Below are 13,633 nucleotides of genomic sequence, written 5' to 3' on the forward strand. Positions count from 1 at the left end.
TTCCTCCCTGAAGTAATTGTCAATAGGCGATAGGGGGTGCTAATGTCCCTTTACCCAGGGAAACGAACATTATATATTCAAAGGCAATTAAGTAGTCATATTTAAGGGCATTAATTCATTACAATAGTCGGGGCAATCTAAATTTTTTATTCTCAACAATGTTAGGGAGGACCTTCCTCCCTCTCCTCAATGGAGAAGCCTCCACTGATGTATACATGTGCACACACATGTATATGAGAATGCATATCTATTCAGACCTGTAATTCATGTCTTAGACTTTTTCACACAGCTGTAGAAAAAAAAAAAGAATTCTCTATTTATGGTTATATTTGGGCCAATATATATATTGCCCTACTTCCTCGTCCGCATCCAGCCAGCTAAACTCACCAAATTCATGACCTGCAAGAAACAGCAAACATACTCAGTAGTTGTGTACTGCAGTGGAGGCTTCTCCATTGAGGAGAGGGAGGAAGATCCTCCCTAACATTGTTGAGAATAAAAAATGTCGATTGGCCAGACTATTGTGATGAATTAATGCCCTTAAATATGACTACTTTATTGCCTTTGAATATATAGGGCCCTATTTTAACGGTCTGAAATGCAAGTGGGAAGCGCAAAGCGCAAGTAGCTTTGTGGGCGGTTCTACGGCGCTATCGCTATTTTACAGGCGGATAAATGACGCTTGCGCCGCGGCGCAAGTGTCAAAAGGGTTGGTCTGAAGCAGCCTAATTACCCGTAGGTGTGGTTTGGGCGTAACGTGCAACAAACCAATGAGAGTGCCAGCTCCCATCGACTTTAAGAGCCATGAGCGCATTTGAATCGGACGAGTTCATATTTTGACAGCGCGTCTGCAGTCTCCGATGAGACAGATGCACATGAATTTCAAACTGCAAATGGCTTAGTTTATTGCCAAATAATATGGCCTAATTCACACATGGAATAAGAGGTTTTCTTCCACAACTTCAGAAATACTGAGTCTTCAAATAAATTTCTGCAAAGAAAACGTATGATATAACATATGATATGCGGTAACTGTGGTTCTATTTAATGATATACACAATAGATTATAAACATTCTTTCTTATCAGTATTGTATGCTATCCTAATATGCATGTGTCCCCGCGGTAATAGACATTGCCATTGATTGTATTATGCGTTACGTGTTTAGTTCAAGTACCTCGGTTCAAGTACCTCGGGGTCTTGTTCGCGAGTGAGGGTACTATGGAGCGTGAGATTGGCCGGAGAATCGGAGCAGCGGGGGCGGTATTGTGTTTGCTTTACCGCACCGTTGTTACGAAAAGAGAGCTGATCCGCAAGGCAAAGCTCTCGATCTACCGGTCTATCTTCGTACCTATCCTCACCTATGGTCATGAGGGTTGGGTGATGACCGAAAGGACGAGATCGCGGGTACAAGCGGCCGAGATGAGTTTTCTCAGAAGGGTGGCTGGCGTCTCCCTTAGGGATAGGGTGAGAGGCTCAGACATCCGTGAGGAACTCGGATTAGAGCCGCTGCTCCTTTACTTAGAAAGGAATCAGCTGAGGTGGTTCGGGCATCTGGTAAGGATGCCCACTGGGCGCCTTCCTTGGGAGGTGTTTCAGGCACGTCCAGTGGGGAGGAGACCTCGGGGAAGACCCAGGACTAGGTGGAGAGATTATATCTCAACACTGGCCTGGGAACGCCTTGGGATCCCCCCGTCAGAGTTGGTCAATGTGGCCCGGGAAAGGGAAGTCTGGGGCCCCCTGCTTGAGCTGCTCCCCCCGCGACCCGACCCCGGATAAACGGACGAAGATGAGATGATGATGAGAGTGTTTAGTTTGCGTGCGTTTAAACAGAGCACACACGCGCGCCCGCATTCATTCATTATTTTTAACACTCACTCGCGGTAAAACAATGTTTTTCACGATCAAATAGGCCTACTCATCAATCCTAAAAGTTATGGGCATGTAGGCCTACACGATGTCTGTGTCAAGAAAATATGTGTTTGCTGTACGGTGTTTGCAGATGCATTGATTTAAAAGTACAACTTATTACCGCTGCATCAGCCGTTCTTTCCCAAATAATTTACCAAGAATGTGCGGCAAGGTAGATGAGAGAAGCAAAGTGTATGCGCAAGGTGCACAAGCAATCCATATGCATCGCATGCGCATGTATGCATGCGCCCTTAAAATAGCATCTGAACAACGCGCCACTGACTTTAAACCAGGTATTTCCTGGTCAGTAGCGCAATGGTATTCAGAAACGGCAAAATACCGTTTGCGCCAGAACACGCCTCCTCCTTCCGCATGATCAATCCCTAATTTACCGGCGAGTGGCGCTGGTGGGAAAAGAACGCTCTGCGCCAGTTGTAAACTAGCAACGACACATGCGCCAGTGACTAAGTCACTTGCGCCGGATGCAAGATAGGGCCCATAATGTTCGTTTCCCTGGGTAAAGGGACATGGGTGATGACCGAAAGGACGAGATCGCGGGTACAAGCGGCCGAGATGAGTTTTCTCAGAAGGGTGGCTGGCGTCTCCCTTAGGGATAGGGTGAGAAGCTCAGCCATCCGTGAGGAACTCGCGGAAGCTCCCCCCGCGACCCGACCCCGGATAAGCGGATGAGGATGAGGACAAACTGTTAAACGTTAGACGTTTAACAGTTAGACGTTTTTCATTTGTGAACTTATTTGCATTTGTGTGTGAACTGGTCTGTATTTATATGTGTATTTATATATTTATATGATTTTTGAGACTCTCCTGACGTCGCTGGATTCACAAATGCATTTTTTTCAACAAGGAACTCTCTGTAGCCAATCAGATGCCTCACTCGTTTTCAGCCAATCACATTCACACAACATGCATGCACACACACAAACACACACACCACGCACACAAGCTGAATGTCAGAAGATTATTTGTCTTGTATGCACTTTAGACTTCATGCAAGGCTTTGCTTATTTATACAAGGCTTTATTTATTTAATTTTTTGTATCACACTTTTTTTATTACAGAGACAGTATTAATACTGAACCCTATTTGACTGGAATGTATCTATTCCCCTGAAATTATCCATTACAATGATAATGTAGGCCTACGCATTACAATATTTGCCTTTTCTTTTTATTAAAATCACAAGTGTAAGACATTGGATTGTTTTGTCATTCAATATTCTGACATATATTCAATTTTCAAATTATTATTTATACATGATAATCCTCTAAACATGTTCTATATAACTACAAAAAAAATTACATCTTTAAACGTGTAAAAGAAATAAAGGAAAACAGACACATAAATGGAGTGTAATATAACCCTTTATAAAGGGGTATTTTACACAACTACAGGGTTAATTCTTAAAAATATTCTCCTCGTTAAATGACAGCAGTATGACATTAATGCAGATCTCTCAGATCTCACATAGTAGAGATTCTAATTCTATTCTACTTCAGGAAACAACATTAGCTGTTTTGGTCGTTTGATTGTTTTATTATCAAACAAAGGTCTTAGTCTGTTTGATTGACAGGTGAGATGATCAGGGGGGCAGAGTTTCTACCTTCTTTATGTAAATTTGGATTGAGGAATGGATAGAGAGGCTCAGTGAAGGTGCAGCCAGTAGCAGAGTAGATATGAACCCTGGCTTCCACATCATAGAAGGAGACCAGGGCCCTGTTTCCCGAAAGCATCGTCAGCCTAAGTGGATCTTGAAGTGCGTCGTGCGAGCATCGTACAGTTTTCAGAGCGTTTCCCGAAAGCATCATTGGTAACGAACGTCGTGAAAACGCTCGTAGCTAACGAGTGCTCCAGGGTACTCGTAGGACGCTAAGAGCATCGTTAGCCTACTATAGAGTGAACTCATTATTGCATGCGGGTGTCTTCATTCATAAAAAATTAAAACATTCGGGAGTATGCAATAATACAAATTATTCTAAAGAGGTCAGCAACTCCGTGCACAGCCCCGCCATCCCCAGTGAACCAAGAAACCCCGCGCCGTGACGAACAGGGGATTTAACCCCCTCAGTTTAACTTGAGATAAGAAGGTGAAATCGCCGGGCGCGCCAAGCTGCGACCGAACCGGCTCGGCAGTGTAGAAAGACCTATAGCCTAGGGTTCGAGTTAGGTGGGAGCCAGTGGGAGCTGAGCTCCCATAGAGAGAGGTCTGGCTCCCATGAAAGCAGTAAACTCAAATATCTGTGTAGAGTTATATTGACGTTAAGTGTGATAATAGAACGCCGGTCATTATCGGGAAAATAAGCCCAGACAGGGCGAACCGGAAAATCGACTCGAAACGGAGGCTCTTCGATAATTTATTATTTATTTTCGATACTGAGCAGCTACTTGCCAAACGAAAAAATAACTTCACAGGGTGTTTTTTTACAATTTATTTGTTACCAACTTACCATACCATAACCATATTTCTTTGTACATGACTACTCACTTTCCCCTTGTGTGCTATAGATTTTATCAAATTGTACAGTTTTTTAATTGTACAGTTTTTTACCAACTTACCATGTTGATCAGCAGAGAAATAGTTAGCCAAAGAGGTTGAGGTCGCTTAGCAACCGAAGAAGCTGGCGTTGTTGTGAAGGGTCGATGCAAGTGAACGGAGCGTTCCACGGCATTGAGAAGAGCCGTGTCATAATAGCCCATGTTTACGTCCTATATCCCCCCCCCCCCCCCCCCCCCCCCCCCCCCGTCAAAATTCAGCGCAAGGCCGGTACGGTCTCCCCCCACCGTCAACAACTTTAAGAGACCCCCACAGAGGTGGAATCATAACTCCAACCCTGCCTATAGCCAACTACATCCTGCCCAACAATATGGGCAGGATCCAAGCTCTCCTAATCGGGTCAGCAATAGCCGCGTTTGAATGATAATGTATGAATGGAACGTTGCATTTTTAATGTCTACAAATATTCTATAGCCTACTGGAGAACCAATCAATGCAACCTTATGCGGAATCAGATAAAGTCAGCTCTCTCGCTGCGCAAAATATATGTTTAAAAAATCACCACATTAAGATAAATGTAGTTGTCACATAAGCTATTTTGGATTTTTGTAATATGGAATTAATTCAGGGGGGGAAATGCCGTGAATAAATGTATGCACAGTGCGTTCAGGATTAGGACTGATATATATGTCGGTCTAGGCTTAATCAATTGTGTTTTAATATCTTTAGCATTCATATAATTGCAATCTATTCTTTTCGTAGGCTACTCTGCAGTTGGCCCTGATGGGGAGATATTTTAACCCTTTTTAACCCCATTTCCCTGCGACATTCCTGCATCTCCCCCTGCGTCATAGCCCGTTTCAGCACCGTGTCAGTGGACAGGTACAATCCTACGATCGTCGTAAGTGCAGCGAATGCGCATTCACGTTAAGAGGAGTTTCGGGAAACGCTCCAAAGAAATTAACGATGGTTCGAAAGATCCATCGGGAGAATGATCGTACGAGCGAAGATCCATCGTTATCGGGAAACGGGGCCCAGTCCACTCCATGCGTGTGTATGTGTTTGCTTGTGTCTGTGTGTGTGTGTTTTTGTGTAAGTGTGTTCTGCTCCCCGCGGCATTAATTTTTTTCTACAACCGAGAAAGACGCTGAGGACCCCAACCCCACCCAGACCGCCGGGAGGAGGTCCTCCTGGGTGAAGGAGGACCAGAAGGTGTGGAGGTGTGTCAGTGTGTCTGAGGACCCTCCTCCACCTGGGGACACTCTGTAGAAGGACAGAGAGCCAGCAGGCCGGTCCAGATACACTCCTACTCTGGTGGAGCCAGCGGGGGGGAGAGGGAGGTCTGTCTCTGTACCGTTGTACTCGGCAGAGTAACCACCATTAGAATAATAAAGACTCCAGGACTTGTTGTTTCCTCCAAGCTCGCTGTCACCACCCCCTCCTCTCCTTGTGATTCCTCTGTATGTCACTCCTATATGACCAACTCCTTCCCACTCTACCTCCCAGTAACAGTGACCAGTCAGAGCCTCTCTACCCAACACCTGCCGCCAGGAGTCAAATCTCTCTGGGTGATCCGGATACGACTGGTCCTCTCTAACCCGCGTCACCTTCCTGTTGTCCTCAGACAGAGAGAGACGTCTGTGGGCCGTGTTGGGGTCCAGTGTGAGTTCACAGGCATCTGAGGGAGAACCAGACATGATGAGCTGCGGAACCATTCTTCATCCTCATCATCATCCTCATCATCATCATCATCCTCATCATCATCATCACTAGTACTGTTCTCCTGCGCTCTTAGTACATAAACATAGATATGTACACATACATACACATACATATGTACACATTCATAGATACACACACCCCAACAATAACGTTATGAAAACATCAACAACAATATTATGAATATATCAACAACAATGTTATGAATACATCAACAACAAACATCTCTCCTTGGATCCAGAACTTACCAAAGACAAGCAGCTCAGCGGTGTGACTGGCCGTGCCAGCGCTGTTGCTCGCCATGCAGCAGACCGTGTTCACGCCATACCTCACCCCTCTGACGAAGAGGAACCCCCTCTCCACCCAAGCCTCTGATTGGTCGTCTGTGCCATTCCTCTCCATGGGCCTGCCGTTGTGGAGCCACTCTACTGTGGGCTCCGGCGTGCCGCCGGCGTGACAGGTATAGCGGGCCGTTTGGCCCATGGGCAACACGTGGGTAGAGGAGTGGAACTCTGTGATGCTGGGGGCCTCCTCCTCCTCCTCCGTGGGCATCACTGAACCTGAAGAAACCAGGAGGAGAGGAGTGAACGTCTACAACACGGATCTAGAGATGCAGCGTCAGACACTCCCTTCACTCTCTCCTAACACCTGTCCACTAGAGGGCGACCCAGGGGATTCACACCCAGTATTCTCGCCTGCCTTTTCATACATGATTGAATATCACAGCAGTGTCTACAAAGATTACCCAGGGAGGGGAAGTCACTCCAGCGCAGAGATTAACGAGTCGGGGGCGGAGCTTGCAGAAAGAATGCAAAACAGTTCAGCAGCTCAAATAGAAATGAGTGCAAGTGAACCCAGAATGGGTTGACCCTTGTGACCTGACCTTAGCAGACCACAATAGAAACTTGACCTTGGTAGACCACAATATAAACCCAGACCTTAGTAGACCACAATAGAAACATGACCTCACTAGACCACAATAGAAATCTTACCTTAGTAGGCCTAAACACATCCAACAACCTTTCAACTCTTAAAGAGTATATCTACTGTATCAACGGCACAGAGAACAAAAAGGAGGAACCGTTCTCCACTCATGAACACAAACAAACTCTTTGTTCCGCTCAGCCTCCAGATGATCCAGGTATGCGACCTTCTCACAGATCCAGTGGTGCAGTCTGTTACACGGTTCTTTGGACCAGCCGTCCTCCCCTGCTATGACATAGTCTTTTGCTCGGGAGAGGTGAGCGACACTTTGGTCACAGTATTGTCCATGTTTAAGCCTAGCTTAAACTTATAGTGTAGTACACTAACATATTTCTGTAATTTAATTTGTGTAGGAGCTCATGTCAAGAGTTGACCGGAGGATATTGTTATATTTTCACCTTTGTCAGAAAAAACTGAGTTAGCCTCCAAAGATATCCTGGTCTGGGCCTTTTCAACCAAACACAACGCAGACAGCGCCAGAAACTAACCGGTTACACAAGTACTAACAATCGCTAGGCTAACCCATTCCCTGTGTACACAGTGATAGCAGCTACTGCAGATGCTACACAATTGAGTACTATGAATATGTGCAATGTAGATTAAGGCCCGGTCCACACGAAGCCGAAATGGGCGAAACCGTTAAGGCCCATTCACACCCTACGGTAAACACAGATACGGACCGTTTCGTCCGGTCCCGGAGGTGTTTCGTCCGTCAATGGGTCCGTCGCCTCTGAGCTTACGAATCCGGAGTGCTCCAGGAGAAACGGAGCAATGCCACCGGAAATCGAGGCGGTAGTATAGAGTCAGAAGTCAGACCGTTCGCGAAAATAGATAGAGTAGTTTAATATCTGATATGTATATATTGTATTTAAACTTTTATACTTATATTATACTATATAGGTAGCTACCTGACCTTTTTATTTTATTGTTCCCCTGCTTTTCCAATGAGTTCTAACTGGTCATTTAAAAAGGGCGCAACATTTTGAGGAGATAAACTGCGGGTTGGTGAGGGGTGTCACATGCCACCTCCACCTAGGCCCACACTTTTTGCACCTTTTTTTGCCGATTTCGGATGACACAAAGCAAAATCATCTCCTCTACAGATGCCATGTTTGCGATGTTGATGCCGTTAATTTGTGACACGACAGTCACTGCCCTCTAGAGGATGTATTGCGTAACATCCATAACAACGTTGAAACCAGACGGAGGTATGAAGGGTAGATCCGGAGGCAACGTTTGGGGCGGAGGTCTGAATCGGCCTTTACGGTTTCGATCTATCCGGTTTCGGAGTATCTCCGTAAAGACGGAGTCAAGCGAAACCGGGTAGAACTGTAGAAATGCTGTAGTACACATTCCAGGCCCATAAGGGGCGCTGCTTCTGTTACAGAAATCCAGAAGAAAAATAAATAAGAAGAACAGGCGAGCATCCGCATAAAGGCTTTTTCTCTAATTTCGGTCGCGGATTCTCAATAAATAATGGCTTAGCAACCCAACAAGGGACATGATCTGCTGCAGAATGATTACAAGCCTGTAGTCCGCCATCATCTTTGTTGTTGTGAGTTCTGAGACTCCACGGGTTTAACAGTCATTGGCTAGAGGGTCGAGCGGTGGGGCGATGACGTCATGGTTTACGGTTTCAGTCGGTTTCAGGCGTCCACACGAATCCAAAACGAAACCGGGTAGATTTTGAACCACCTCCGAGGGTGGTTTCAGAAGATTACAGTTTCGGTCAGCGGATTCGCCGGCTTCGTGTAGACGGAAGGCCGAACCGTACAAGACCTTTACGGTTTCGCCATGAAATCCGCTTCGTGTGGATGGGGCCTAAGTCCGTGCAATAAGTGCGTACATTAAGTGCCAGGACGTACAACATACAATAGTGGCCGGAAGGGACTGGATGGCATTATAATTTTACAATAAGAATGAAATATGATTATTTTTTTATTATTATTATTATTATTAATTATTATTGCTGTTATTATTATTATCATTATTATTAATATTATTAATATCATCAATAATAATATTACTATTTTTACTCATATTATTATTTTTATTTTATTCAGGAAGATATGATTTAGACTCACTGAACTGCAGGGAGATTAGGAGAATACTCAGCAGTCCGAATATCAGCAAGACAATGTTGCAGAACTTTAGAGCTGTTCAGGAACAGAACATACACACACACACACACACACACACACACACACACACACACACACACACACACACACACACACACACACACACACACACACACACACACACACACACAGTTATGTACACAGGGATATATTCATACTGCATGGCTGTCATTCAAAGTCCAGACAGTCTTCCTGCGGTATGCAGAATCCCTCCCCATCTAGAGGAAACATCAAAAGTACTGTAGCTCTCGTGTTGAATTATGAAAACACTTAAGCAGAACAAAAATTGGTCTCCAGCATACTTGTTATTATTCCCTGATTATTGACATGTACACACATACAGTTACACAGTAATACAGTCATACACACAGTTGTACAGTAATACATAAACATAATACATGAAAATATTTCTTTGACTGGTTTATTTCTTTTAAATGCTCTAAAAAGGTCACCTACCAATTCTGTGGCTGGTCTTCCTCGGGTCCAAAGACTTGTCCTCAGGTTCCATAGTGAATCCAGGGTCCGGTTCAGAGACAGTGTCCATGGCTCCTCTCTGGCAGCTTCCAGGGCTTCTTCTCTCAGCCTTCAGCCCTGCTATATTAGCTGGAAAAACGGTGTCACATGTTTTAATTCTGACCAATCATTGGCTTGCAATGATTGGTCAACACAAACACAAACACACACACCACACACACAAGCTGAATGTCAGAAGATTATTTGTCTTGTATGCACTTTAGACTTCATACAGGGCTTTGCTTATTTATACAAGGCTTTGTTTATTTAGGCTTTATTTGTCTGAATAAATGGCTTGCTTAAAAGTAAATGATTTGTGCTTTGTGAAAATATATTCATCGGTTTTGTTTTAAGAAAACAGCAATCTGAGGTATATTTCTAAATTACTTTACCTGTCACAGCAGCAACCATTAAAATAACGTTCATGTAATGTTTTTGTATTAACCTTTTTTAAGTAGTTCAGTGCCTGTCGTTGTTTTACTCTAATTTACAGCATTTATTAAATTAACTCTTTCACAGCAGTTAGCTGCCCACTGTAGTTGCCCGCTAAAGCTGCTAGCACACCGCCGCGCGGCGTGCTAGCATGCATGACACCTGTTAACTGCCTGATGACCGCCTCGCTGCCAGAGGGTTCATGCCGCGGCAAGGCCGCCTTAATGCACAGGCTTGCCTGGGCTGAAGCCCCAGGGCCTACGCCGATCGGGGGGCCTATCCGGCGTGATACTGGCCCATGATAGGCCCCCCGATTGGCGAAGGCCCAAGACAATGTGGTTTTTTGTTTGGGGCTTACAAAGATCAGAGGCCTATCATCAGCCAAGAAAAAAGAGGGCCAGTGGCACCGCAGCCACAGTAGTCCCCACAAATTGATTTTAATCCCCGAGTACCTCACTGATCTACATTTTATATACCTGTAATGTTTGAGATGTAAATTATTGCCACCTATTTGAATGGCATTCAAATAGGTGAGTACAAGTCCATGCGCACACACAGACACAGACACACACACAGACACACACACACACACACACACACACACACACACACACACACACACACACACGATGCAAAGGAATTGGCTCCTACATTCATACGTATAAGTTATTCATTAGCTCATCTTACAACTGGGCTCAATAGTCTGTGATATTAGTTAATCAGTTACTTCAGGAGATCTTATAACTGGGTCAAATTGTCAGAGATATTAGTTATTCATTAACTAGCTGTTATGGGGTTGTTGAACAGCTAAGGCCTTTAGTAATGACTGGAACCACAAAGAGGGGACATAAAGTGAATAAGAAAGAGGTTAAGTTAGTGTTAAGGTTCTACCTTAAAGCTTCTCCACACAGAGCAGCTGCTGGAGCACAAGTTGAATCAGTCTCTAAAGCGCCACCCAGTGGACAAAGATGGGACTAGTGATGATAAGACGCATGAAAACCAAACTTACTTTAGACACACGGATTGAGACTCCACTGTTGTGTGTGTGGTCATATCCTCCCTCCACACACCGATGAAGAGGTGGTGGAGACTCCACTGTTGTGTGTGGGGTCATATCCTCCCTCCACACACTGATGAAGAGGTGATGGAGACTCCACTGTTGTGTGTGTGGTAATATCCTCCCTCCACACACTGATGAAGAGGTGATGGAGACTCCACTGTTGTGTGTTGTGACGCGTTGGAGGAAATGTCTCCAGAGGTCGGAGCTTATTGTACCCCAAGCCACCAGTGTAATGGGGGCGTGAAGCAGAACCCAAGTGCACAGACAGACGACTAGCGCAGGATAGGTACAAGGCTTTATTTAGGGACTGGGTCGACAGGTAGAGGGTAGTCGGCAGACAGAGGTGATTGGGAGGAGAGGACTGATATAGGGGGAGCACAGGTGGAGGTGGTTGGGTTAATTAGGAGGGATCAGGGTGGCAGGCAGGGGAATGGGAAAACCAGGGACGGACCATGACAACCAGTGAGTTGAGGAAGAGCCAGCGGGGGACTGAAGACTGGGTCCAGGTCAGGGGGCAGGACCCCTTGGGGACCTAGGACTGAAGACTGGGTCCAGGTCAGGGAGCAGGACCCCTTAGAGAGCTGGGACTGAAGACTGGGCCCAGGTCAGGGAGCAGGACCCCTCAGAGACCTGGGACTGAAGACTGGGCCCAGGTCAGGGAGCAGGACCCCTCAGAGACCTGGGACTGAAGACTGGGTCCAGGTAAGGGGACAGGACCCCATAGAGACCTGGGACTGAAGACTGGGTCCAGGTCAGGACCCCTTAGGGACCTAGGACTGAAGACTGGGCCCAGGTCAGGGGTCAGGACCCCTCAGAGACCTGGGACTGAAGACTGGGTCCAGGTAAGGGGGCAGGACCCCTTAGAGACCTGGGACTGAAGACTGGGTCCAGGTCAGGACCCCTCAGAGACCTGGGACTGAAGACTGGGTCCAGGTCAGGGGGCAGGACCCCTCAGAGACCTGGGACTGAAGACTGGGTCCAGGTCAGGACCCCTCAGAGACCTGGGACTGAAGACTGGGCCCAGGTCAGGGAGCAGGACCCCTCAGAGACCTGGGACTGAAGACTGGGTCCAGGTCAGGGGTCATGACCCCTTAGAGAGCTGGGACTGAAGACTGGGTCCAGGTCAGGGAGCAGGACCCCTTAGAGACCTGGGACTGAAGACTGGGTCCAGGTCAGGGGTCAGGACCCCTTAGAGACCTGGGACTGAAGACTGGGTCCAGGTCAGGGGTCAGGACCCCTTAGAGAGCTGGGATTGGAGACTGGGCCCACGTCAGGGGGCAGGACCCGTTAAAGACCTGGGACTGAAGACTGGGTCCAGGTCAGGACCCCTCAGAGACCTGGGACTGAAGACTGGGTCCAGGTCAGGACCCTTAGAGACCTGGGACTGAAGACTGGGTCCAGGTCAGGGCTCAGGACCCCTTAGAGAGCTGGGATTGGAGACTGGGCCCACGTCAGGGGGCAGGACCCCTTAGAGACCTGGGACTGAAGACTGGGTCCAGGTCAGGGAGCAGGACCCCTCAGAGACCTGGGACTGAAGACTGGGCCCAGGTCAGGGAGCAGGACCCCTTAGAGACCTGGGACTGAAGACTGGGTCCAGGTCAGGACCCCTCAGAGACCTGGGACTGAAGACTGGGTCCAGGTCACGGGGCAGGACCCCTCAGAGACCTGGGACTGAAGACTGGGTCCAGGTCAGGGGTCAGGACCCCTTAGAGAGCTGCTGGGACCCAAGGGGCTGGAGGGACATTCCAGGTGTGCTGCTAGGATAACCAACAGAAAGATCTGGAGAAACATCTGCTCAGCTTGAAAGAGTTAAACTGAAGAAAGAGGAAGAACCATCGGCTGAACACACGAGAACCTTCAGTTGGATCCACCGAGTTGTTTATTGCAATTATTCTTCATTAACAAATATAACAGAAAAATAGTCCCTTACATGTACACAATAAATACAAGGACTAAAATCATAGAAGAAGCAGACATTACAAATGATAAACAGGTGTGAACGTATCTTTAATAACTGAACATGTTCTGCTGCAGTTTGGTTCCCAAGAGAACACAAGGAACCAAGATTCTGTTTAAAGTCATTTACAACATGCAACATTATCCCATAGACCTCTTGTTCTTTCAATCAGGTTCCTTGTTAGGTTTATGACAGAAAGTAGTGTATAATAGACCTGAAGACCTTATGTCTGAAAATATTCAAATATTGTAGCATAAAAAACATGTGATTTACCATCAGTTGGTATTTAATATACATTTAAAATAACAAATCTAAACCCTCCTTAGCTAACCCTATGGAAGATCTTAAAATTGTCTTCATCTCATGGTTTATCATGCTAAACAGGAGAGAGGGAGTGAGAGAGAG

General features: G+C 46.3%; 1 protein-coding gene across 1 annotated transcript; it reads right to left on the reverse strand.

The window, feature by feature from the left end:
- Positions 1 to 5,481: 5,481 nt before the first annotated feature.
- On the reverse strand, positions 5,482 to 9,879 carry LOC115550890 (neoverrucotoxin subunit beta). The gene is made up of 4 exons (XM_030366263.1): positions 9,723 to 9,879; positions 9,210 to 9,281; positions 6,390 to 6,701; positions 5,482 to 6,100 (listed from the first exon to the last, which is right to left on the reverse strand). Exons 1-4 carry the CDS (start codon positions 9,808 to 9,810, stop codon positions 5,541 to 5,543), a joined length of 1,032 nt encoding a protein of 343 aa, XP_030222123.1. The 5' UTR covers positions 9,811 to 9,879; the 3' UTR covers positions 5,482 to 5,540.
- Positions 9,880 to 13,633: the final 3,754 nt, after the last annotated feature.

This window comes from Gadus morhua, chromosome 9 (assembly GCF_902167405.1).
Source record: "Gadus morhua chromosome 9, gadMor3.0, whole genome shotgun sequence".
Taxonomy (NCBI): Eukaryota; Metazoa; Chordata; class Actinopteri; order Gadiformes; family Gadidae; genus Gadus; species Gadus morhua.